This window comes from Lissotriton helveticus, chromosome 5_1 (assembly GCF_964261635.1).
Source record: "Lissotriton helveticus chromosome 5_1, aLisHel1.1, whole genome shotgun sequence".
Lineage (NCBI taxonomy): Eukaryota > Metazoa > Chordata > Amphibia > Caudata > Salamandridae > Lissotriton > Lissotriton helveticus.
In genome coordinates this window covers 1,737,710,143-1,737,736,547 of record NC_136065.1, presented here as the reverse complement: position 1 = coordinate 1,737,736,547, position 26,405 = coordinate 1,737,710,143, and the positions used below count along the sequence as shown (strand labels likewise).

The 26,405-nt window shown below is 47.4% G+C and overlaps 1 protein-coding gene across 1 annotated transcript in view; it reads right to left on the bottom strand.

Annotated features, from left to right (window-relative positions):
* LOC144755781 (uncharacterized) overlaps positions 1 to 26,405 on the bottom strand; it is a 548,432-nt gene that overhangs the window by 43,355 nt on the left and 478,672 nt on the right. The window contains exon 11 of the mRNA XM_078645019.1: positions 21,232 to 21,397. Coding sequence (XP_078501145.1) covers positions 21,232 to 21,397 — 166 coding nt within the window. The remainder of the gene's footprint in view (positions 1 to 21,231; positions 21,398 to 26,405) is intronic.

Below are 26,405 nucleotides of genomic sequence, written 5' to 3'. Positions count from 1 at the left end.
TCCCCCTCTTAACTCCGGACGAGGAAAAGTTTAAAACTATACAAGGGGCTGTAGGAGGTGGACGCTTCTGGGAGGCCGCCACCGATCCCGTGCAACAGAGGAAGGAGAGGCCGGGATCCCTGCCCCTAGAACCTAAATAGGTCGCCAAGCTCCGTCACACCGGCAGTGCGTCCTCCTGCCCCGGAAGTGTTAAGCGGCCGGTCGCCCATTGGGGCACACCGGCCGCCCCTATCTAAATAAGGTAGGGGCGGGGGCCGGGGGGCCGGGTCCTAAGTGCGCGCTTGCCGATGCTCTGCTCGCGCTTGGCATAGGACCCGGATCCCCCAGCATGCTCCCCGCTCCCTCCTTATAACCTGACAACCCACATGAGAATCAACAACAGAGATTTGTGTGTGTGGAAAACGGCCATGTTTAATATTTTGACATTTCATAAACATGACAAGGCATTTCAAAATTCATTACATACAGTTATCAACACAATTTTATTCTTGACTTCCTGATCTTCTTCCGCCAGATTAAGATTCTAATCCTCCAGCAATAAGGGGGCTTCCAGCTCCCCTCTTCCATGCCGTGCATCCACGCGAGGTGGAACCCACCTGCGCCCCATGAGGAGTGGGCCCCCAACCTCTGATCCTTGTCCGCCTTCTCCAGGGGCCCCCCTCCGACCACCAGGCTGACCAGGAACCCAGGAGGCTCGTAACCTGTCGCCCTAGCCTCCCCAGCCGGGGCCCTATTTCACAGCGGAGAGCTTACCGTCTCCCCCCTCAGTGCTGGCCTAGGGAGTACGCAAGGCGGACTCCCGTCCATTCCGTCGGTCAATTGTACTGTTCCAAGGTCTTTCTACCGCCACAAAGGTGATCCGGGCCCACAGGTCCGTCACCTTCCCCACCTGCGCTCTGCATGAAAGACCCTAATCCTCTAACCCAGCTCTATGGACCGATGCCTGATAACTGCACTCCATCATTGCAATACATCACCTCACCGGAAAATCCATTTGGTGCGGAATGTGACACCAGCGGCCCTTCACTGAGCCCAACCTGGCCAACTCCAACCTTGTGATACCTCGCCTCACCGGAGACTGGAGACCATTCGGGTAGAATGTTACACAAGCGGCCCTACGCTGAGCACGACTTGAGCAATTCCTTCTTGAGCCGCCTCACCGAGACATTCCAGGCTCTCGACTTCTTCCCGGGGCCGCCCGCCCCGACACAGGAACCCTGTTCCCTTCAGGCCTACCGGCCATACCACTCGCCACTGCCATAGTCGCCTCGCAGCCTGTCGCATGAACGAGTGCCCCGTGCCCACACCACCTTCGCAGGCACACTACTGAACAGGAGAGAAATAGAAAAGTCAAGTATGGTCATTGGAAAATCATTAGCATTTCTGACACAACTATTGTGGCCAAATGGGTCTCATGCAACCGTTGGACGACCAGCGCCCAACCTATTCTATTGTGCTGTCTGGTAAGCCTGCCTCTGCAGTTAGCGTTGCCCTACCTATCCTGCCCGAGAGGGCCGGGTATCCCAACACGCTCAGTCCCAGTCCCGCTAATGCCAATCTAAACGGCTTGCTTTGGTACTGCTACAAACAGTCGACAGACTACAAGTACAACCCCAGGCCTGTCCCACTCCTGCTGCGCGCCAGGGAAACTGTTCTATACATTCATATGGAAACGGACAGCCCGTTTTATTCTGTGTATTCCTGCGACTAACTAAGTGAGCACGAGTGACTGAGAGACAGGTAGTGTATAGTTTCCATGCTCTTGGGGGTCAGGGCTGTCCTGCTCCGGGGATGCTAGGAACTAGGCGGAGATTCAAGTGACCCTATGCGCTCGCTGATCCAGATAGCCTAATGTCTACAGAAGGGGGGGGGCAAGGAGGCTGTCTGCCTACAAAACCTAGTCTATGATATCCCAACCTGACGGACCAGTATAGGGTATATGGGAACTACACGCCAATTGAAGGCGGGGTCCTATGTTATCAGACAAGGCGACAAGACCAGTGAAATCTCGCTACTTCTTATTTACCCGAATCTGGCCTGCTTCCCAGGATGATAATTGACATGGGGGGGGGATCTAGGAGTGAATTAATAATGCAGTTTATCATATGGTTCCACTCCTGAATTAGCAGTACCCTGAACCGTATGTACACGATAAGCAAACCATAAGCCACTGAGACTACTATGCAAGGTACACACATGGCGCTATCCCCATTTGTCTCAAGTACTAGCAATAAACCTCTTTACTCGATGGTAAGGGAGCACTCCTGCCCTATTTAGATCACACAGAGCTGAACTTCAACTCTTGCACGTTCTGCCCCTACTGATCCCTTTGTTTGCTAATAAATACCCACTGACAACCAGTAAAGACTTGCCCCCTCACGACAGTCTGTTCCCATTACGTTCCTCTCTGGTCTTATTGTGGAGCTGCAAACCATATGCACTTACCAAACCAAACCAAGCCATCGGGAGCAAGATGTGAACAAACAATGGCCCTTAATTATATCCAGGTTAGATTACCGAACTTCTCCTACATGCAGACACAAAGGTCACCGTAATTTAGTCTAGGTCCATTAAAATTGCTAAAACCACAATTTTCGAAGAGATACAATTTGTCACTCTTTGCCTTGTAACACCTACGTCTCCAAGAGCCACTCCCCAGATGACATCGTTCACGATACATAGTTCAGAATGATTGTCAATAATGGACATTTTTGCATTCACCGCTGGATGAAAACATTTCGGTTGCCCAACTAAAGAAAAGTAACGTAGTACATACATTCATGTCTTTTTCTCCTTTATAGGAGAGTGATGCTTACTAGGGAGTGTTTACACTGGCATGTGGCAGCGATGGCCTTTCTAGTCCGTAATGCACCTTGCGGTGGCCCCCTGCGCAGTACCGTGGTCCCTGGCACTTGTTTATTTACCAATTAAGCAAATCAGGAAATTCAAAGAGACCAGTTTATGTACCCAAGTATCAGACTTAACTCTGTACGCAGTGTACCCCAATTTTAATAACGGTTCATCCTTCCGAACTTAGAAATTTTTGGTTAAAGCATGTAAGTAATGCAGTAGATGGTGGATTATGTGCCAAGTGTGGGAAGTTCACGTTTCTTTAGAAAAAAGGAGTGAAATTATACTGTCCTTGCGAACCTGGGTATATGAAACGCCCTGACTCTGAGACAGGAAATCACACTGCATTCAGACACGAACATAGGCACTGATACAAGAACTCTGTGACAAGTGACCCCATCACAGCACACACAAAGAAAACAGGGCCCCGCGACCCCGACACCTGTTCACACGGACGGCACACTTACTTTTAAATAAAAACGTCTCTCGAATACATTCCGATGCCAGGGCACGCAAGTGCCAATTGTCTGCGCGCCTCCTTTCAATGCAGCGCCAAGAAAAGACCCCGATAATTTGACTCAAAATTGCAGCCACCCCTGTCATAATAAAACCTAAAGAGGGGCGGGGGAGGTGTCTGCTCACAGCGGCACATTAGCTAAGGAGAGGCTAGTAATCAAAGCGCTATCGAATAAATGCTACATTAACACTTAACAGAGCCCGCGGCCACTTAGAGACGCACCGCACTGCTGAAAAAAGGCCACAATTGCACACCAGTTTTGCTACAAGAACGCAGCACTGATGTGCCTCCAGTCCAGATAATAAAGAAAAAATAACCCGAAACTTGTTAGAACTATTTAGACTATTTAAATAACAAAAACGTGACAAACTAATTCTGCTTCGAAAAATGGACCCGTGTTCCACATTTGGGAAGTTGAATACATGTATTTAATTCTCTTTTTATTGCTGCGTTTTCCTCAGGTGCAAACGTAACGCGCAACACTCCACATCATACAAAAAGAAAAAACCTGCAAATCCATTTTCACGTTTTTGTTGTATAAGTGATGGACGTGACATTTGGTCTGATTTGGAGTGTGTTGGTGTGGTACTCTGCCGCAAACGCGAGAGACATCATGGCCGCCTTATTACGTGTGCAACAGATCATATTACATGTTTGTGATGTAGTGCCTGTCCAAACTCTACCCAGGCTCTCTGTCTTTTTTAATGCATTGCGGCCTAAGCAAACGCCAACAGCCTGATTCACAAAGGCGCTTTCAATAGCACAGGCACGTTTTCTGCTGAAAAATCTAGGATTCAGGAACTGTGACCCAGAAGTCGTAAATTCATTTACTCCCTTGTAATATTACTCATTATTAGAGTAAAATTCCACATTTGCAAGTGCCACACACTGGGAGAGGAGGGAGCAGTTCACACAGTGCAGGCGCCATTTTTGGAAGGCCCAAAGATGACAGGCTGAGTAGGCCCCACCGAATCCCCGCTACGCATGCACACACAAATAATTACCTACGGCATGATTCTCCACCATAAGAAACGTGGACACTCACGATAATAAAGTAACCCAGTGCAGGCGCCATTTTGGAAGGCCAAAAGATGAAAGGCCGAGTAGGCCCCACCGAATCCCTGCTACGCATGCACACACAAATAATTACCTACGGCATGATTCTCCACAGTAAGAAACGTGGACACTCACGATAATAAAGTAACCCAGTGAAGGCGCCATTTTGGAAGGCCAAAAGATGAAAGGCTGAGTAGGCCCCACAGAATCTCTGCTACGCATGCACACACAAGTATTCACCTATGGCATGATTCTGAACGATAAGAAACGTGAACACTCACGAAAATAAATTAACCCAGAGCAGGAGCTCCTTTTGTAAGGCCAAAAGATGAAAGGCTGAGTAGGCCCCACAGAATCTCTGCTACGCGTAAGAAAAACGTAAAGAAAAAGAAATAGAACAATGACCTCGGGGTCAGGCGCTTCCTGGCTGTTAATGGGAGCTTGGAAGGTTGAACCCTCGGGCCTTTTCACCAAGACAACTACCAGGAAACGGTCTCCAAAGTTCCCCATGTGGTCAGTGTACCGCACATGGTTATTCCATATAGTGCTTCTTTATGCCAACCTGATGCAATTCTAAATTGTGCACTTAACGAGAATTACTCGCATGGGAATAACATAACCAACGAACACTCGCTGGGTCAGAAAGAAGTCCAAAGCGGAAGGCAGATGGAAGGTATCGGGGTCTCTCAGTGAGAAAGCTGTATACCGAACATTAGTTAACCCCTGTTCCACGCTGAATACAACTAGTGCGCACTTTATCACACAGTACACGCGAATCATTACAAAACAGATTCATGTAATAGGGAGCATTCCCCGCACCCCTCAGCCCGCCCACATCGACCAAGAAGGAGCCTGCAGACCCAGGAGCCCTGCCGGCAGCTGCAGACCACAGGAGCAGACTCACTATTATCGCCCGCCCCGGACACCACTCCCGAAATCCGCGGCCGCATACAGGCCCCCGGCACACCCGACTCCTTACCTGGCGAGATGGACGGCTGCAACCCGACGCGCTTCTCCTCCTCGTTGCCTCCCACCACGCGCTCGCTGTGCTGAAACCTCCGGCATCCCCCTCTTAACTCCGGACGAGGAAAAGTTTAAAACTATACAAGGGGCTGTAGGAGGTGGACGCTTCTGGGAGGCCGCCACCGATCCGGTGCAACAGAGGAAGGAGAGGCCGGGATCCCTGCCCCTAGAACCTAAATAGGTCGCCAAGCTCCGCCCTCTGTCACACCGGCAGTGCGTCCTCCTGCCCCGGAAGTGTTAAGCGACCGGTCGCCCATTGGGGCAGACCGGCCGCCCCTATCTAAATAAGGTAGGGGCGGGGGCCGGGGGGCCGGGTCCTAAGTGCGCGCTTGCCGATGCTCTGCTCGCGCTTGGCATGAGCGGCAAGTGTCACTGCAGATAAATCTCAACACTTGGTAGGAGCAGTTTCGTGTCAGGATTTTCATAAATAGTCCACAACATTTTTAAAGTGGATATGTTGCATTGCATCTGTCTTTGTTAATAATATTTACCCCGCACTAATTGCTAACGCACTATCTGCGAATCACAAAATTGCCCTGATGCACGTGTGATCTGCTGCAGGCTGGAACCACTCGTTTTGGGAACCATGTTTTCAACCCTCTCATCGTGTTTATATAACCCCTCCTGCCCATTGCTACTTTCAATACCCCTCATCCTACCAACGTTGCTTTTAATTCTTTAGCTCTTCAATCCCTGGTGGCACAGCACCCAGGATAATGTGCTGCATGGCTAAACACTCAAGAAGGTCCCAAAGGTGAGACTTATTGGCTATGCCAATGTTTGTTTTCAGCTGCTAACATTGTGTACGTGCACCAATACCTTTCTACTTCCATCTGTATACATTCTTCGTTCATCACCCGGTTAAATTACAAAAACACGCTACTTTTACAAATCCATTGGGGCCTTTAATGTGAAGATTATGTTTGAAGGAATCTCTCCCACTCGTCAGATTGTCTGCTTTACTCGCCCAAATGTGCCTTTCCTCGTAGTTTGATACCGGGCAGAACCCTGGTTTGTATTTAAACATTAATTCCGTGTACTACACTGAACCTTTATTTTTATACTACAACTCAAAGATAATTCTGTTCTAGGCCTATCCTGCCCTCTAGTGGGCATAATATTACACTGTACCATTATAAAGCATTCTGGCCATCCAGCGGGTTTCACGCTATTGGTTATTGGTGACTTAAAAGCTCGCACTCCATTGGGCTTGCACACTTTAATCATTTAATGTATGTATTTATCTCAGTAGTGTAGGCGCCCCTTGCTGTGCAATAGCATATTCCTCCTTCGTTTTTATCCACCCGATTCCATCAATCAAGGTATATTTAGAAAGCTATCCTGGTTGGGTCAAAGTGGAAACTTTGATGGTATTTCAAGTATGTATTTGGCTCCTGTAGTCTCACTTCCCCACTCTGGTTATCCCCTTTCAGACTGACCACACTATCAGTGGCCAGTACTGCATTAACGCTGGACCGTCCGCCCTGCTGAAGTCTATGACCGTGTGTGCCACAGGGCGGATTTGAAAGTCATTTGTTATGCTTCGAAAGGGCTCTAAGCTTGTTTTAAAAAAAAATTATATACAATAATCTCAATATATATCAGATGAGAGGAGATTTTTTTCTGCTATGCTAAGGATTTATTAAGCATGACAAATACCCAAAGGACTTCCTGGCCCTGAACCACATTCAAGCATGCACAGCAAAAACTTGATTTTTCACTTGAATTTAGGTATCAAACGATCAACTTCTTATTCATGTTGTAGTAGTGTTGGGCCCTAGGCCCACATGGTGGAAGAACTGCGACACACACACCAGATGTATAGTGGGTTAGTGAGCCACGTGCACGTGCGCTCGGCTCCTTTTATTAACTGTGTCACGTGATGTCGTGACATCAGTGGTGGGTGGGTGTTCAGTGTAGGCATACATGGTTAACCCTTAACAGTGTCAGCTAGGACACTACATTCCTCCCAAACTTTAATAAAAATGAAGGAAGGGCAAAAGTCCGAGCCTGTGGGAGGAAGTACATAAATATACAGTAATTACAAATTTACAGTGAGTCTCTTCAGCTGCTTGCTTGATGACGGTGATGGAAATTGCTGCTGAGACTTTATTTCTTCTTGGCTCGACGTCCTGGTTCTCGGTGGGCGTGTTCTTCTTTGCTTGCGCCGTGGACGTGTGGTGGTCAGTCCACGGAGATCTTGCTTTTGAGGATGACGTCAAACAGGATGACCAGAAGTTAGACTTGGATGGGGTTGTCTTCAGCTGGTCCGTCGGTTTCTTCACTGTAGGCAGCTTGGCTTCACTTTTCAAAGGGTGGAGTGTTCGAAGGACATTCTTCTAACTAGGACGCCTCTCTCGCGGGTGTTCTCCTGCCACGAGATATCACCGGAGGCCCTTTTACCAGGTTTCCACTGGGCCGGGTATTATTCCACAGCGTTGCTCCAACTCCACAGTCTGCGTGTGAATGGAGGAGTCGATGGGTTACTACCTCACAAAGTCCATAGCTCCACCTGAAGGGTAGTTGTTGTCTCTTGCCTTTGCGCACAAGTTCCTCATCTTCCTGGGACGTGCAGGTTAGACGGCGATGGACTCATCTCTCGTGTTGGGACCCTCTGCCACCGGTGTCCCTGAGGCCTTTGCCCCTTGGATCTCCACGGGCTGGTGTGGATTGGTCAGTTCTCCTTGTTCAGGACATCTGAGCTCCCTCAGCTTCCAGACTTCCGCTCAATCCCAAAGGTGGGTGTTGCCAATGGTCCGGCCTGTGCTCTCCTACCGTCCACGGGTCGTCGGGGTCTTGTGAATAGGTGCCTGTTCTGTTCTTGGTGCTATCAGTGTTCTCCAGGACGTGCGGGTCCCTGTACACGATGTTGTAGTGTGTCACCTCTTCTTCTTCTTGTAGGTGTGTGGACTTGTTACACCTCTCTTCACCTTTTCCAGAAGTTGTTGATGATGGCGTCGTGCCACATGACTTCTTACTTCAGTTCTCTTCTTCAAGGCATCGTGCCACTCTTCTCCTTTTCATGACACAGTGCGGTCACCTTTCTTCCTTCGTCTTGCTGACCAGGCTTCTTCAAGCAGCGTGCACTCCGCCTGTTTCCATCTGGTCTTGTCCTGTCTTTAGGACACTGTCTTCTCTCCACTCTTCGGTGACTGGACCGGTCATTACGATCTTCTCTATTGCTTCCTGTTACTTCTAGTTTCTCTGTTGGTGTTGCGTCCGTCTCTCCGGGTCTTCTGATCTCTCGGTACACGGACGTCTTCTGGCAGGACATATTCATCCTGACTTGGCAGAATTTCTTCTTTCATTTCTGTCGATCATTTTGGGTGATCGGCTTTTGTTTGGGCGCCCCTCTGGCTTGTCGGATCATCCTTTTCTTGGGCGATCTTCTTTGCTACCAGATGGGGTGGACAGCTTGCTCTTCGTGAGTCTTCTTGCTATCCGCGACCGTTGGGATCGCTATTGGTTCTGCTGCAGTGCTTTTGCGTTGGCGCAGTTTCTCCTGCGCTCTTCGTGTGCTCTGCTTTTCCGGAGGGTTGACTTCACCTCTCCTTGGACCTTCTCCGGTGGATGCACTTCTCGTGCTCGCTTCCGGGGAGGCTCTTTAGCTTCTCGGGGCGTTCACCTTGCTTGGTTGTTTCGCCTCCTTTTGGCTGCGGGGTAACTTTGCGTTACTCTTCCAGTGCACGTCAGTGTGCAGTGTAGTGGCAAGTTCTTGCTTCACTTGGTACCGTTGTGATACATCTTCAGTGTAGCTTTGTTCCTTGCGGTTCATTAGATTCTTTGGCGTTGTCGCTCTTCCACTTGCGTGTCGCACTTTTCTTCTTCACACTTGGGTACTTGCCTCGCACGTCTTCTGGTGCTTTGGGTGTGGCTTCCTTGCTTTCAGGCGCTGTCTTGTACTGTCCGCGTCCGGGGTACACTTGCGCTCTTCCAGTTGGTTGCCTGTGAAACTTGCTGCTTGCGGTAGACGTCTTGACTCTTCCTCTCCGTCCAGCGTGAGGGTGTCTTCTGCGATTGCGGTGATCACCTGTGGCCACAGGCGTCACTTCTGCCGCGGTGTTGGGTCTCCGTCTTGATCCGCGTCGCTGCAGGCTTGCTCTTCCTGTAGGCTGTCCCTTGTGCTGTCTTGTGCTTGTTTCCTTTGTGGGTGCTTCTTGTGGTGCTATTCTTCCCAGTGTCCACTAGATGGCAGTGTGGGCTGAATTTCTTTCGGCAGCTGCTTGCCTCCTCATGGTGACTTTCCTTCCCATGTTGTTTGGGCTTGCTGAACTTGCCATGGAGTGTGCAGGGGGAGAGGCTGGAGTTACTGCTGGCTGCAGGTAAGTCTCAGCTAATTATGCTGTTTAGCTTGGTGGCAGTAGGGCAGAAAAACACTTCGAGGGAGCTGCAGAGGGAGGAGGGATCTCATCCGTGGCCAGCAACATGCATTGCTGCCTTTGCAGTTCGTTCCATTTTGAAGGTGCTGGCAGTTTGCAGATTTACATTTTTTTCCTACCGGGGCCAAACCGGCAGCCATGCAGTGCTTATTCCTCCCTGCCTGCGGTAGCTTCACCTAGTCCTCGCGCAGGCAGGGGGGGGCTGGCTTGTCCTGCTCGCGGTCTCCCGGTGTGTGTCTTCTGACCGGCTACAGGCTGCAAGCAGTCTTTTCCCCGCCCGCGGCAGCTCTTCTCTTTAGTTGCTGCGCAGGGTGGGGAACGCTGGTGCCTCTTTTGCCCGACGGGCGGCCACTCGTCCCCGCATGTGCTCACTTTCTTTTGCAGCCCCTCTCCCACCGCGGCAGCCTCACTCAGCTGAGTGTACGGAGGGGGGGGGGCTGTGGCCGTGCTCGCACTTATGCGGCACTGAGTTCCTTCTTCCTGCGGGTAGGCCATACTTGCCGGGACAGTGCCTCGCAGCTCTTCACACGCTGCAGGCGCTCGCGCTGTTTTGTAATAGCGGGTAGGCTCCGCTTTACTTTCAGAGGCGGACACCATTTGGTTTTCAGCGGGTAGGCTCCGCTTTCAGTCTCGCAGCGGGTAGGCTCCGCTTTTCTTTCTGGGACCGGCAGCCCTCCCGGGCAGTCTCTTCACCCCGCCGCCGCACTTCACTCACTCTGTGCGGCGGGGGAAACGCTGGAAGCAGGCCGCGGGTGAGCTCCGCGAGTCATGCTTTGTTACGGGCCTGATTGTGATTCTCCTTTCACCCTCGCCGCGGCCGCCTCCCACTACTCATGCGGCGCGGCGGGGGGGGGGGCGGTAGATGCTGCCAGCAGGCCGCGGGTGGGCTCCACTGGCGCTGCTTTCTTTAATGTTCGCTGTGGGGCACCGTGGCCACGCGGGTAGGGTCCGCTGGCGTCCTGCAGCGCCCAGCAGCTCTGCACACGCTGCGGGCGGTTTTCTTCACCCCGCCGCCGCACTCTTGACAGGATGCGCGGCGGGGACCCTGCAGGCAGGCCGCGGGTGAGCTCCGCTGGTCTGCCTTTATTTACAGTTCATTTTCGGCTGCTTCGCGCCCGGCAGGGCGCCTGACCATGCGGGTGGGCACCGCTTATGTTCGATCACAGGGGGGATCGCTCCTGGCATACGCGACCCCCCAGGGGCATTCACAGTCCCCGGGCTCACCTCCGGCCTACGGGCCTGTCTTCTCCTGCGGCCGTGGCGAGTGGGCTCCGCCCGGTCAGCACTCCTCGCAGGGGGCACAGTCGCGGCCGGTGCAGGTGGGCTCTGTCCGGTTCGCTTTTCATCGGTGACTCGGCCCGGGTCACAGCAGTCGCCCCACGGGCCTCTCGGCGGCGCCGCCTCACCAGGGGGTGCCCTCACACGGGCAGCATTTCCTCCCCTTTCGCAGTGGCTGCGTCGCGTGGAGTTCGAAAACACTCCCTCGTCGCCATTGTAGTAGTCGTGGGCCCTAGGCCCACATGCTCATAGTAATTGCGACACAGACACCATAGGCATAGTGGGTTAGTGAGCCACGTGCACGTGCGCTCGGCTCCTTTTATTAACTGTGTCACGTGATGTCGTGACATCAGTGGTGGGTGGGTGTTCAGTGTAGGCATACATGGTTAACCCTTAACAGTGTCAGCTAGGACACTACACATGTACATTTTTCTCACGTCTGCACGGCGTACAGCTGTGATATCTTCGAAGGCCTTTCTGTAGCGAACATACCCTGTCCGTCGTTTTACGTTTGAAGTGACTTTGGGTTATCTGAAAGGTTATACCAGGATAATTGCCAATTTAATCGCAAATGTCAGGGCCCCCTTGGTAATATTGCAACATTTCGGAACGGTATGTTGAATTACTCTAGCTCCACCCGTCAGTACCTACTAATGCAGGCATGAGGCCCCTATTCACCCAAGGCACCCCACCCTAAGAATCTCACTTTTTTCCACGAACACTACCCTCTTTAACTAGTAAAAGGGATGAGGACCACATGGTGTCCTGGTGTATTAAGCCCCTAATTACCCTTTTTCTTCCCTAAGGTGTGAGGTAAGGATCGTAACTACTGGGATGAGGAATGTGGAAGCGGAGGAATGAAGATTACTGGTAAGTAATCCAAGCATTACCTTCCTCGCCACATTACTCATCCTATTGTTTACTGTTTAAGACATTCCGAAGCAACTGTGTCCAAAAGCAGGACTGGATTCATGCAGAACATGCATCTAATTGATTAGACATGAATTATGTGAACAATTCCTCATATGTTCCTTGAAATTAAGACTTTCAGACCAGATTGTAGCGTGGAACTTCAGAAACCCAACCTGTATTGATTTACAAACACGCTAGGCCTTGCCCAAGTTGCTGAAGCAGAAATGTCGGTAAAAGATGCCCCAACCCATTCCGCCAAAGAATTAGTAGTTTGAACTGATCCTGGATGCATGGAGCAAGAAGTTATGATAAAAACTGAAATCACCTCTTTGATCCAAGTTGCTCATTGGTGGAAAGAGTTCGCACTCCTATTAGCTGGACCAACATGCACCACAATTTACAAACAGGGAGTAACGTTTCCTGAAGTCAGCAGGCCTAGACAGGTAGCTCTGGACTGCCCTTACAACATCCAGGCCTAGATGTATCAAGCCTTTTGCGATTCGTTAAGGCCGAAATTCGCAGAATTTCGGCCTTAACGAATCGCAAACGGACATTTTGCATCTTTTGGGATGTATTAGAAATTAGCAAAATAAGGAATCGCAAAAAATTGCGATTCCTTATTTTGCTTAAGCATTTAAGGAATCGCAATTTTGCGATTCCTTAAATGCCATGTATGAAATTTTTTTACATTGCGAATTCAGGTTAAGGAATCGCAAGTTAACACCAATTTGAGGTTTGTGTTAATTTGCGATATCCTTTCAAAAACCAAAATATGACAATTTTGAAGGTGGCATTTGACACACATACATGCCCATAGGGCATGTATGTGTGCCATATGCACACACATGTAAGTTTCAGGGGTACAGCAGGGTGTCCATGAGACACCCCTGCACCCTTGAAATAATTCTCAAATTGCGATTAGCAAATTGCGAATTCGCAATTTGAGAATTACTTCACAATCATTCCTAAGGGCCTCCTGGCCCATAGGAATGCATGGGAAATTATTCCTTATTAGCGATTCGCTAAAAATCGCTATTTAAGATTCGCAAAATGGAATCTTGATACATCTAGGCCCCAATTCCTAAAGCAACCCTTCTTTCTCTGCACCAGGAATGGATCCAAAAGCTGGCAGAACACTCTCCTGTGATCTGTGAAACACCAAACTGACCTTTGGTACAAACTTTGGTCGCAACCTCAAAATAGGGTGACCAACCGTCCGTAAATTTATCGGACATTCCGTAATTTCGGCCGTCTGTCCGATGTCCGTGAAGGAATCTTTAAAGGACGCCATTTGTCCGTCATTTTAACAGGGCACCGGTTGCCCCACCCTAAAGCCGGCACAGCTTGCACCCACCTCCCTTCTTCACTCCGATGCTGCACCAAAGCTCCTCAGATACTCAGCAGCATTGGAGAGGCACAGCGGGATGGCAACCCTCACACCTCCAGCCCTTGATGACCTGTTAAGAGGTGCTTCGAAGGTGACTGAGAGGGAGGGGCTGCAGGTTCAGGAGCAGCGACATCTATTCACATGCAAACAGCCCTGAATGTGTCAATTCTCTGCTATTTAGAGGGGGCCTCACACATTCCATTTCTACCCAGGGCCCCAAACATCCGAGACTCGGCCAGATTACACCCCTGATTACACCGAGGCAGCACGTGGTTCTCTTCACAGAGCGTAATTACTGTCACTAAATTGTAAGCAAACCTCGGTTCTTCAAACATACAGTCTATAATGTAAGAAAATAAAGAAATGGCACAATCGCACCCACACTGATTAACAAAGTATGGAGGACAATCAGTTCAATCACTTCTCTTAGAGTATCTCCTGTAAGTACTGTACATCACAGTGGGGGATGGCATTTTGGACAGAGAGCCTGTCTTCTCGTTGTCTTGTGCAGGAGGGGGCGAGGAGCCCAAGATGATACTAGAATACTGCATGCCCACCCCTGTGCCCACCCTGGTGGATCCTGTTCCCTCTCCTGTGATGGCTCCTGTCCCCCCATGTGGTGGCTCCAGTCCACCCCCCGCCTGTGATGGCTCCTGTCCCCCCATGTTGTGGCTCCAGTCCACCCCCACCTGTGATGGCTCTTGTCCCCCCCCTGTGGTGGATCCTGTCTCCGCCCTGGGTGGCTTCTGTCCCAGTACTGGAACGGCCCCTGCAGAGAGGGTGAAGTTCTTGATGGGCCTCTTCTTAAAAGGGCTCAGCTCAAAATTAATATGGAAAGGTGGGCGAGTAAGTAAGTGAAGGGATGGGTGAATGGCTGGATGAATTAGTGAAAGGGTGAATGGATGAATGGATGAATGAAATATTGAATAAATGGATATTGAGAGGGGATGGATGGATGGATTGATGAGTGAGGGGAAGGATGGAAAGAAAATGTAAATAGCTGGATGTATGGGTGGAAGGGTAGCTGGATGATAGATGAGGGGAAAGATGGATGAGGGGAAGGATGAAGGATGGATGGATGGATGGAGGGGAAAGATGGATGGATGGATAGAGGGGAAGGATGGATGGATGAGGAGAAGGATGGATGGATGGATGGATGAGGGGAAGGATACATGGATGGATGGATGGGAAGGATGGATGATGGATGAAAGGAAGGATGGATGAGGGGAAGGATGGATGGATGAGGGGAAGGAAGGATGGATGGATGAGGGGATGGATGGATGAGGGGAAGGAAGGAAGGATGGATGGGTGAGGGGATGGATGGATGGATGAGGGGATGGATGGATGGATGATGAGGGGGTGGGTGAAAGGATGGATGGATGGATGATGAGGGAATGGATGGATGATGAGGGGGTGGGTGAAAGGATGGATGGATGATGAGGGGAAGGATGGATGGATGATGAGTGGGTGGGTAGAAGGATGGATGGATGGATGATGAGGGAAAAGGATGGATAGATGATGATGGATGGATGGATGGATGATGAGGGGAAGGATGGATGGATGATGAGGGGAAGGACGGACGGATGGATGAATGGATGGATGATGGGTGGGTGAAAGGATGGATAGAGAGTCGGTGGGTGAAAGGATGGATGGATGGATGAGTGGGTGGGTGGATAGTGGATGGGTGAAAGGATGGATCAGTGGATTGGATGGTGGGTGGGTGAAAGGATGGATGGGTGGGTGGGTGGATGGTGGGTGGGTGGGTGGATGGTTGGGTGGTCGATGGGTGGGTAGGTGGATGAGTGAAATGATGGATGGATTGCTGGATTGATAAGTGCAAGGGTGAATGAATGGACGTATGAGTGAAAGGGTGGATGTAAGGATGGATGAGTGAGTGAAAGGGAGGGTAGATGGACAAAAGGATGAATAGATGTGTGAAGGAGTGAAATGATAGATGGATGAGTGATAGGGTCAATGGATGGATTCATGAGTGGATGAGTAGATGGATGGATGGGTGGATTGATGGATGGAAGGAAGGATGGCTAAGTGAAAGAGTCGATGGAGAGAGAAAGGGAGGATGGATGGATCACTAAAATAGTGGATGGGTGGAAGGATTAGTAAGTGAAAGGATGGCTGGATTGGTGAAAGGGTAAATGGCTGAATGGATGAGAGAATGGATGGATGGGATGAAGAGTGGATGGATAAGTGTACAGATGGATAGGGTGAAAAGGTGGATGGATGGATAATGGAGGATGAGTGAAAAGATGGATATGGGGATGGATGAAGGGATGGATGAGTGAAATGATAGATGGAAGGATACATGATGGATAGGTTTGCAAATGGTTGAATATGTTTGGAAATGGCTGGGCTTACTTATATACTATTGCGCGACCTCTGATGTGTCTGTAAAACGTACCTATTGTCCTGAAGTTTTGTCCTGAATTTTGGTCTCCTGTCCTGAATTTGTGTCCTGAATTTTGACCCTTTGTCCTGAATTTTTACACTCACCGTCCTGAATTTGCACCAATGCCAGTTGGTCACCCTACCTCAAAACCATGTGATCATCAGTAATCCTAAAACAAGGATGGTTACACATCAATGCAGATCATTATCCCAAACATCTAGTCATAACTATAGATATCAGAAGTACTACGTCGACCGTCTCCAAAGGGGCTTTCTAAAAAGCATTCAAAACTAATACAAGATCCCAACCAGGAAACATATTTCCCACCTTAAGCCTCAAGTGCTCAAAACCCTTGAATAGTCTTGTGACCCAACTCTCACATTCCGCGAGGGAACCCCAAGCTTTGGTAGATCCCCGTTGTACTTTCTTGGCGGAGATCAAAAAACCTTTTTTGAAACCATTGTGTAGAACTTTCAGGATGCCTTCTGGAGGAAACAGACTAGGAGAACAATTGCTTCATATACATCAGCATGAAAACGAGGCCCATTAATGATTATGCACTTTACAAGTAGATTCGGTTCTTAAGGATTGGGTAGATTTAGCAAGCCCCTGCCTTTCAACCTCCAAACCTCAAATGCTGCAGCAATGTTAGGGGTAACAGACAAGGAAGAACTGAGTGATGAAGTTCTAGAGGGAGAAACCACGCCTACTCTACCAACAATTCCTCTAGAAGAGGAAAACATTTTCTCCTAAACTAGTGTGGCCATATTAGAATCACCATTGCTGCTTTCCTACACATTTTCTGAGGAATCAGAGAAAACGTGGGACTGCATATAGTAGAGTTCTTCTTGGCCACTGGCATCACCACAACAGTCTCCTGAACTTCGAACCTGCGAAAAAACAGGTAGGACAGCACTCGTTATCCTCTGGTTTTAGGAAGAGGGAAATACCCTGCTCAGGGTGTTGACCCCTTGCTGTTCCTTCCCCAGATATGGATTGGCCATAGAGATAGTAGTTTCTGTTTTTTCCCAACCCACATATTTCAGAACCATCTGACTGACAGACATGTTGGTTCGGATAAGACATGGTTACCACATTGCCTGTTGTGATGACTAGATTTGTGCCTTCAATCTCTCTATGAAAAACGTGAAGGGCTTCCCAGACTGTGAACACTTCTATCCACTTGGAGGAGGGAGAGTGTTCTTTCCTGCATGGAACACACACCCTGAGCTGTTCTTCCACCCAAAACTGCTCTACAACCCCGACCTGGCATCTTTGGTTATCACCACTGGAATACTAGGGATATAGAATCCCTGTCGTCGAAATTCTAAAGATTCACCACTATTGAAGCTGTTCTCTCCTTTTAAATTGGAATCATGAACTCAAAATTATATGGTGCATTCTGGCTCCCAATGCTATATTTTTTTTACGGAGTTTTATATAGCGCAAACTTGACCCGAAGGTGCCGGGTATCAGAGCGCTTTTCATAGCACCAGTTGCCTTACATGAGGACACAATCATTTTTGGTAGGCACGGGGAGATTAAGTGATTTCTTCAGACTCACAGGGTGTTCAACGTCAGTGCCGAGGCTCAAACCCAATTACGAGGTCGAGAGCCCTAGCTGTTTAGGCCAGCTCCTCTCCTCTCCTATGGTGCAGATCAGTTCAGTGTACATATTCATATATGTATGCAGATCTGCAGAGTGTAATATGCTGTGAGCCCCTTCGCTGTGGGGGTAATTCCCCCGCTGTGCTGGGGGGCAGGGGGGCGTGCACAGCGCCCGCATGCTCATGGCGAGCTCAGCTCGTCATGAGGCACGGCGCTCCTGTGCTCATGACAAGCTGAGCTCGTCACAGGTGCACCGGCTCCCGTGGAACGCTCAGCACAGCAGGGGAATTCTCCCCGCACCTGAGCGTTCCACGGCTCATGACGGGCTCATCTCGTCATGAGCACCGGAGCACCGCATGGTAAAAGCTAGGATTATTGACCCAAACTGAGGTCTTTTAAGTCTATTAGCTGTTATTCCCCTGATAATTTGTTTACATGAAATACAAACGAGTACAGACCTGACCATACTTTATCTTCGGTTTTGATAGCATTGCCCTTTTCTCCAGCAACATCAACACATTTTCTTGCTAGTTCTCCTGACTGTAACTTTTTTTTTCTGAAACTCCTTGACCTGATGCTGGCTGTCCATCCAAATTGTCACAGGTCGAAATGCCGTTGAATTCAAGGTTAAATGGAATAATTCTGAATGAATTTCTTATGGTTGATGCTTATCAATGAAATTAAACAAATCAAGGCAAGTGTTGTTTTAAGCCATTGCCCTTTCTATTTTACACACGTCTTTACTGTCCTCGTCTAACCTTTATACGTTGGTTGATCTCTTGGGCACTAGGCATGGCCAAGATGCCTTCAATGTTCTGCATATATAACAGTTGAATGGCTTAGTGTTACCTCTAATAGGTCCTTATAATGTTTTAATTGCATTGTTATACATTGTCATCTGAATCATTTATTGAATAATAAATTGTGATTCATAATTTCAACTATGCCACAAGCAACCACTGTTTTGCATTTTGATTTAGTGCCCTGGTCATTTGGCACCCTCGTCCGTTACTGCACATAATGGTGACATCTTCTGATGGCCTCTTGAGAACCTTTTGGAATTCAAACTGATCCCTGACATTTGCAGTGTCTACGAAATCTTCAGTGCAGGAACAGTTGCCAAGCTAGATCGCCATTTTTGTTTGCACGGTATGATTTCACTTGGGTCCTCAACTTCGAGAGGGAGGAGAGCTTATGGGACTTTCTGTGGTGTTTAATGATATACAAATTAGCTTTACGATCCCAGATACCCTTCTGGGTAATGGCACACTCCTCACATGACTTGGAAATGTTGCTCTAACTAAAACACCAAACACACTAACACACTTCATGGGGATCTGTCACAGGCAAATGCTTGCGACAGTCTCTACTAGCTTTATACTAGGTAGTTTTAGGTGGGGACAGGCCCCCCAGCACACTGCAAAGGAATACAGAAAAAAAACTGATGAGAAAAGGGTAGGAGCTGGCTCCGAATCTGCATATGAAGACACAGAAAGAAAGAAATCACGTCACAGCACTTGGCTGGCGCTATATGCGTCCCCAGTCATCATGTCCAGAGCACAACCTAGTTGATGCAGATTGATGCAGAGCCGCACAAAGTCCCCTACCGGCTTACAAGGGCTATGCAGAAAAATATTCTGGATGCAGTCTGGTGCTTGGGGATGTTCTAATGGTGAGTAACCTGCAGTTAGAAGTATAAATCAGAAACCATTGTTTGTCAGATAGGGCAACTGCTAAGGGAAATTGCGGTCGAAGGGGTGTCGCTGTGCAATGAAGCATGCTGACCGGATAGGACCCACAATATGTCTGCTCCACCATATGGAGTGCCTATGATTATACCTCGGTTCTGTCAACAAATTGCCCCTGAAGGGAGGATGGAACAGGGGAAATACAAAATTTTGTGTACCCCCTTCGAAGTTAATGACCTCATAACTTTAATAATATTAATTGTGTGAAGCATGTAAACTAATCAACAAATGCACCTTTTTATTTTGACACTACACGTGGGAAAACTGCTATTTGCAAAAATCTAATTTATTAATGAAATGTGAATCGAACTAACATAGGTTTGTGATTACGTAGAAATAAAGAGTAAATTGCATGTATTTGTGTCTGTAGTAGAATTATATTGTGGTATAAAATGCAGATGGTAAGTAAGATCGCTTTAAATGTTGCTTTTGATAGGTAATACCTAATAAGGGTAATTAGAATCGTGGGCGGTAAACAGAAGGGCATATTTTCTATATCTAATTTCTATTATGTTTACTTTCATACTAGTTCCCATTCGGGCCTGATCGGCCTTCTCTGAAAATGGCTGATGTTAAATGCGATGGCACACAGAAAATAAAGATGGCCCCCGCGCATGAGCAGATTGAATGTTCAGTCACGAGTGCATGGCCTATGCCAGGAGTGAGAGATGTCAAGGCCAGACTGGCCTGCAACAGGAGGTGTGCCAAAGAGACTATTCTAAAAAGCATGGGAACAGATATAGAAACTGAGTTCCAGAGGATGAAAATTTCATGACTTCAAGAGAATGTTACAAATAGTGTAATAAAGTGTAAATGTGAATATTTTATGAAGTCATATGAAACCTTAGAATGAGGAAGGACTTTGCAAACTGGAGCAAGGAGGACATGAGGTGACCATCACCACCCCTCCAATGGACCAATCCGAAGTGGATGTAGCCGCTAAAAGTTTCAATTTTCGGTATAGAAAGTTTGTGAAAGGGTATAAAAGAGCGTGTGCTTATGACGAGGTATGGCTTTTATTTTTCGCACCTTTGCTCAGCAAGACATGCTGTCAGTTGAGACGATTTTCTTTCATGGTGCAAGAGACTTTGAACATTTTGGACTTTGAACTCTGATGGGGAAAAGGAACGAGACCGTCGCGGGAATTCTATCTCTGGAGGGATGCGTCCGAGGAGGTTAGAGGGACAGACAGTCAGCTTGAGAACACATCCTGTGATCTGCGGTTCATGTTCTGGTGAACCATTTTCATCATCGCCCTATGGCCAAGGGGTAATGAGTATTTTCCGTATTCTAATTTCCTGTGCTTACATGTATTGAAATAATGCTTAAAATTGAATATGTCTAATAAAATGTACGCAATTTAAATTTTCTCTTGAAATGAATATAGATAAAATCTTATGAATTTTAAACTCGAGTCTGTGGTTATTAGAATAAAAAGGCATGACAAAGAAATGTTGAAGTTTTTAATCTGTGATTGAGCAGGACTTAATTGCCATCAACTGATTCCTACTAGTTGGTCCATCGACCAAATAGCAGAGTACCTCGATGTTTTTGGAACTGACAATTATGAAATTTCAATGTATATAATGTATATAGTTATTGTATAAGATAATCTTATGTCTTGCAGCTCGTTCACTCATCACTGATTCAGGAACTGTGGGAGAGTGTGTGTGTTTCATGGTGTTATGGGCCCCACCAATGAGTAAATAATAAGAGTGTTTTCCTGGATTAGTGATATATTGGAAGGGTTTTATGTTAGAGCCGCCGCAACAGGAGATGGAGATCATTTTGGCAGAATAAGTTCAGTTTTATGCACATGACCTCCCGGCTTGGCCAAAATACCAAGATCTTTCTTACATTCCATTGTATTACTTTCGGTAAAGAACACTCTTTTACATGACGAATGTGGCTACACGTGCAAATGTTAGGCTATTTCCAATCTTTCAAAAGAAAATAGAGACAAATGCAAACTTCTGTGGAGTTTAAAACCCAATCTTGCATAGCTCCAATGGCACGGTTACAGCCCTCTCAACTCATATACTGAGGAATTACAATGTTTTAAAGCTTACTGTAGTTCCATTGCTCATTTCATTGTCCACAAGGACGTTCTTACTGCCGTAGTCCAGCTGTGCTGAATCCAGATTCATAGTCACTCTAGGGATTTTTGGAACGTCTTTCTTTGGCCACATCAAGTAGGTTTCATGCTCATAGGATTCCTTTGGCACTGCCTTTGACCTGCAAAAATTACATGAAGTGAATTTCTTTTTTCTTTTTTTGTAATCCTCATTGAATGATGGGTCACAGTCTGCTCTATGAGGATGGTTATTATAGCAATTCACTAAAATGAGCAACCTCTGTCACAAGACATGCCTCTTGGCAACAATCTTCTCTCCATTTTCTGTCACGCATGATGCGTGGCCAGATTTTAAATTTGGAAGGATTCTAGTTAATCTATTTGTGCCCCCATATCTTATGTCTGAGTCAAATTTCTCCAGGTTTGCTTTTTACCTACCAAACAGCAACAGCTAACTCATGTATCCTTTTCCCTCACAGTATTCGCATATTTCTGCTTTGTGACTGGGAGAAATCTCGAAAGTAATATTTTACTGATAATTATAACTAATGATGAACACTTTTGAGATAATATATTATAAATACATGTAAATGTGTTTTGTTACTTGCAACTACCAAGCGAGTTAAAAAGCTTTCTGGCCTTTTCATTTGTTGTTAGGAGCTAATACCCAATACTGTAATTTTCTCTTGCCTTTTCTTAATCAAAATTAACTAGTAGCTTTAGTCAAATAAAATTCCCCTCTTTCGATTTATTGTCTATCCTAGGCAGTATGAAGACTGATTTGTTGCCCCTTGAGCTCTATTCGAGGTCTGTTTTCCAAATCTCGTAGAGGATTACACCGGTCCTTCTCCTCCATGCTAAATAACAAAAAACACTACATTTCATGTACAGTAGCTCTTTACGTTTGCACTATTTTAGTACCCTTGGTGTACCCTGGAGAAAAATTGAGAATGTCATAGATTAAAAGTCCTATAATTTAGGATTTTGACTTTTTCGACATTCGCAAAAATCCACAGCACTACTCATGATAATCTATGCAAGTGATATAAATTCACAAGTATTCATTCTCCACTAATAATCAGGAATAAATTTAGCAGATATGTTAATTTTCACATTTAAAATGTTTCCATCGCCTGGAGAATATTTTCCGGGTGAGGAAAACAGTTTGTAGCTTGACAAAATCTACGTCAGAGTTACATTTACATGTTTTTTTTAAGTTATTCACTGAACACCATGCTGTACAAACCAGTAGGATGAAATGTGAATAAACAAAAGGGGTCTATTCACAAATTTAAGTTTATGGATGAAAAAACTTTTACCTAACCTGCCAGGAAATCACAAAGGGATTTCTGGTAGGAGTAAAGGCATTTGCTACTGCGGATTTCTCTGCCATGAGTGTGGAGAAATAGGTGTGGGAAGGGCCTTCCAGGACATGGTTTGCCTTGGAAGTGTTGGTAACACTCACTAACATGCACATTTGAGGATTTTCTCAAACTTTGATCCATCTCCTTTCTTCCTTAGAAGTGGTTGGAGATTGGGCAGAAGAATGGATTAAACTCAGATAGCGGGTGTAGGGAAAGAGCTTCCTTTAGTGGTAAAAATGTTTCCCCATGGAGAAAAGTGTGTTTGCACCGCCCATTCTCCAGGACCCAGATTTAGTAACAGTTTGCGCCAGGTTTGTGTTACTTTTGTAATGCAAACCCATTTACACCAAAAACATAATCCTGGTGTAAGCGGAGAGCAAGCTGTAAAACTCTCCACAATTTACCAACTTTGCATGAGTGCTGCACTGTACAGCACACATATTATGTGTGAAAAGTAACAAAGCTTAGCTTTTGTACTGGAAGTGTCCCTTTCTTATACAAAGCCTACGCTTGATAGAACGCACACACCCTTGCACCATGCTGCAAGGGTGTGTGCGTTGGTGCATGGCAGCTTCAAGTATGCCAGTGCAGGGAGAGAGGAAAACAGCGCGAATCTTACTAAACGTGGTGCTGTTCTGGCCTCTCCCTTTCACACAGTGCAGCACAGTAGCTTTGGTTGCTGCGCCTAGGTGTGTGAAAAGTTAGTAAATCTGTGCCGCAAATGTAGGATATGTAGAAATCCTAAGTGGGAATAGGAAGACCATGGGAATAGTCACTTAACATTCCAGTGGTACATCCAAAAACCTGTGCCTGATTCGAAGATCCATTTAAGGGTGACTATGTCTGCAAAACCGATTTCATGAACGAGTATTTGGGGATTATGCCCACAGACTAGTTGTTTGCTTAACTTTTTATCTACTGTGTGCAGAACATTTTTTTTATCAGGACCATTCATTTTAACACAGTAAGAAGAACATTAAAAAAAAAACTTGCCATTGGTGCACTGACTCTACTTAATACGAACTCCTTGTCAGAAATGTTTTCAGGCAAGGGCAAAGTGGGCTCTGGCCCAGGGTCCCAGACTTTTAAGGGGGGGCGATAGATCTGTCTCTGTTCTTCTCACAGTCCTGCCCTGAGGACCTTGAATTATTTTTAAACATAGATTGTTTTAAAAAATCATTTTCGTGTATGCCAATGTGTGGGACTCTATTTCAGACATGTACAGAAATGTTGTGTTTATCTTTTTCAACACCATGAAACATCCATTAAAAAGTTCATTTAATGAGAAATTGTAGTGGGTCGCAGAGATTATTTACAGTAATATTAGTGAGCTGCTCCAATATTACAATACTGAAAACACACATCACTGTCCCTGAATGGTAAATGAAAACACATTTAGAATTTGGACGAGTGTTCCTGTGCAGTGTTAGTGACCTGGCCAAAGAGGGCATGCAAGAGCTGAAATTGTATCATAAATTTAAAACTGTTCCGAATGGGGACTACAAAATATGCTTGGCCCAGGACCCCCAAAATCCTTAAGCTGTTCCTGCTCCTCGTCATGTATTACTAGTACGTCATTCACAATTATAAGTAATTTATCTAAACTTCAAATGAGTTTTGAAAGGTGACCGATTCCTAACAATTTCTGTCAATATTGTAAATTTCCCATAATAGAATATATGCGATTCGGCCAGGGCATTTGGATGGTATTCAAAAGCAGTACACACAATTAATATTTACAAATGTTGAGGCTACCATATTTCTAAATATTATAGAACAATCTGTGCGAAACATAGAGGTGCAGATTTAATAATTTTTCACGTACTAGGCAATAGGGAAAACACAACCCAGAGCCATATCTAATAGGACTGTCGTGCTGCTGCTGTCACCCCATGCGCTCCAATAAGGCTGTTTGCATGCTGCACAGCCTCTCGGCAGATGAAAGTGTGCTGTCTAGCATAGGATCTGTACCGAAAGACACCCTTCCATTACAAATTCCTGTGCCTTGAAAAACTTAGAAGGATCATGTGCATTGGATGCATCCTATGCATGTAAGCACACATGTAATATGGTTTTTTTTTGAGGGGGGGACATTAACATATTCCTCTTATTTACATCTGCTTTAAGTAAACATTAGCATTTTTTGCTAATCTCAGTCTGGCTATTTTAGAAGATAGCGCTTTCCGCCCAAACCTATGGGTGTTGTAGTGTTGTGGGGTCAGGGCCAACAACAGAGGGACACAGACACACGGAGTTGCATTAGTGGCCAGCAACGTACTCAAGCCACGCCCAGAGCCCTGGGCTATTTATTAACATACGTGCGCACGGCCCGCGCAGGCGCTGGGCCAGCTGACTGTCATTACGTTCTCGGGGTCACCGGTGGCTATCCCCCTACAGTGTGTGCTGGTTGGATGAGCCCGTCCTGCGGGCAACATTACATTCCTCCTTTGCCCAAAATACAAAAACATGATAAACAGCTCATGTATGCAAACTTTTCAACTAAACATTTCTCAGTCTCTGTGATTTCAACTTATGGAGCAGTCTTACTTGGTTTGCCCAGGAGGGTCGTCTCGCCAGTTCACCACAGCTGGCAGCGGGCAACAAAATCTTGGTACCTCTGGGATGGTCTCGGATGGGGCCGCAGGTTGTACCGGCTCTGACTGTCCCTGGCCGGAGGGGTCTGTAACAGGTCTTCCGAGCTGGCCGCCTCGTGGTCTCTTGGTTGCTGCTCGCACTGGGCTGCGACGAAAATTCCGGCTCTGGGGTGGTTAGGCTGCTCCTGCCGCTCTGGGTTGGGCGAGGGCCGTAACCTTCTCTTTCTTCCGACAAGTCTCTGGGACTTCCATTGTCGGGCTCGTCCGGTGTTGAGAGTTCTTCGAGGCTATCCAGCGGGACTTTCTTGAAAAACGAGACGTTCCTTGTGACTTTCTCTCCTCCTCGTGAGGCGGTGACCATGGTGCCTATGACTCCGGTCACGGTCCATGGAGTAACCTCAAAAGGCATCCGGAACTTGCCGCCTGGGTGGCGATCTCGCACCAGCACCCGGTCACCGACAGCAAGGGGGCTATCCTGGGCTCTCCTCCTTCGGGACGCGTCTTGGTTGGTCTTGGTTCTTCGCTCCATTGATTGGTTTGGAGGGGTCGGAGACGCTGCCCATGCAGGGTGGTGCAGGATGGTGTCCGTCATGGTTCTTCCGAAACAGAGGCGGATCGGGGGAATGCCTGTAGTGCAGTGGGGAGTTAGCCGATACTCCCGGATGAACTGATAGAGCGCCAGTTCTAGGGCTTGGCCGTCGGCAAGAGCTATCTGGATTGTCTTGTTTAGCGTGCGCATCAGCCGTTCCACTTCCCCGTTTGCTTGAGGCCACCTGGGGGTTACTCGGCGGTGCTTGATCCGGTGGGATATCAGGTATTCAGACAGTTCCGTACTGGTAAAGGGTGGGCCATTGTCTGTGCGTAGCTCGCCAAAGAGGCCATTGTGGCTATTATTTTCTCCAGTTTGGGTATGACTTCCGAAGCTGCAGTGGAAGTCAGAATTTCCACTTTCGGGTAGCGTGAGAGATCATCCTCGACCACCAACATGTATTTTCCACCTGGGAGGCTGCCGAAGTCGGCGCTGGCTCGTTCCCATGGGGATGACAGGCCATCTTCTGTGATCACTGGCGCCGGACGGTTCGGAAGGCTAGTCGCTAGACACGCCTGGCACCGTTGAAGAATGTCCTCCACTTGCCGGTCCAAACCTGGGAACCAGACTTTGCAGCAAAGCCGTTTTTTTGACTTTACAATGCCCTGGTGCACTCCATGTG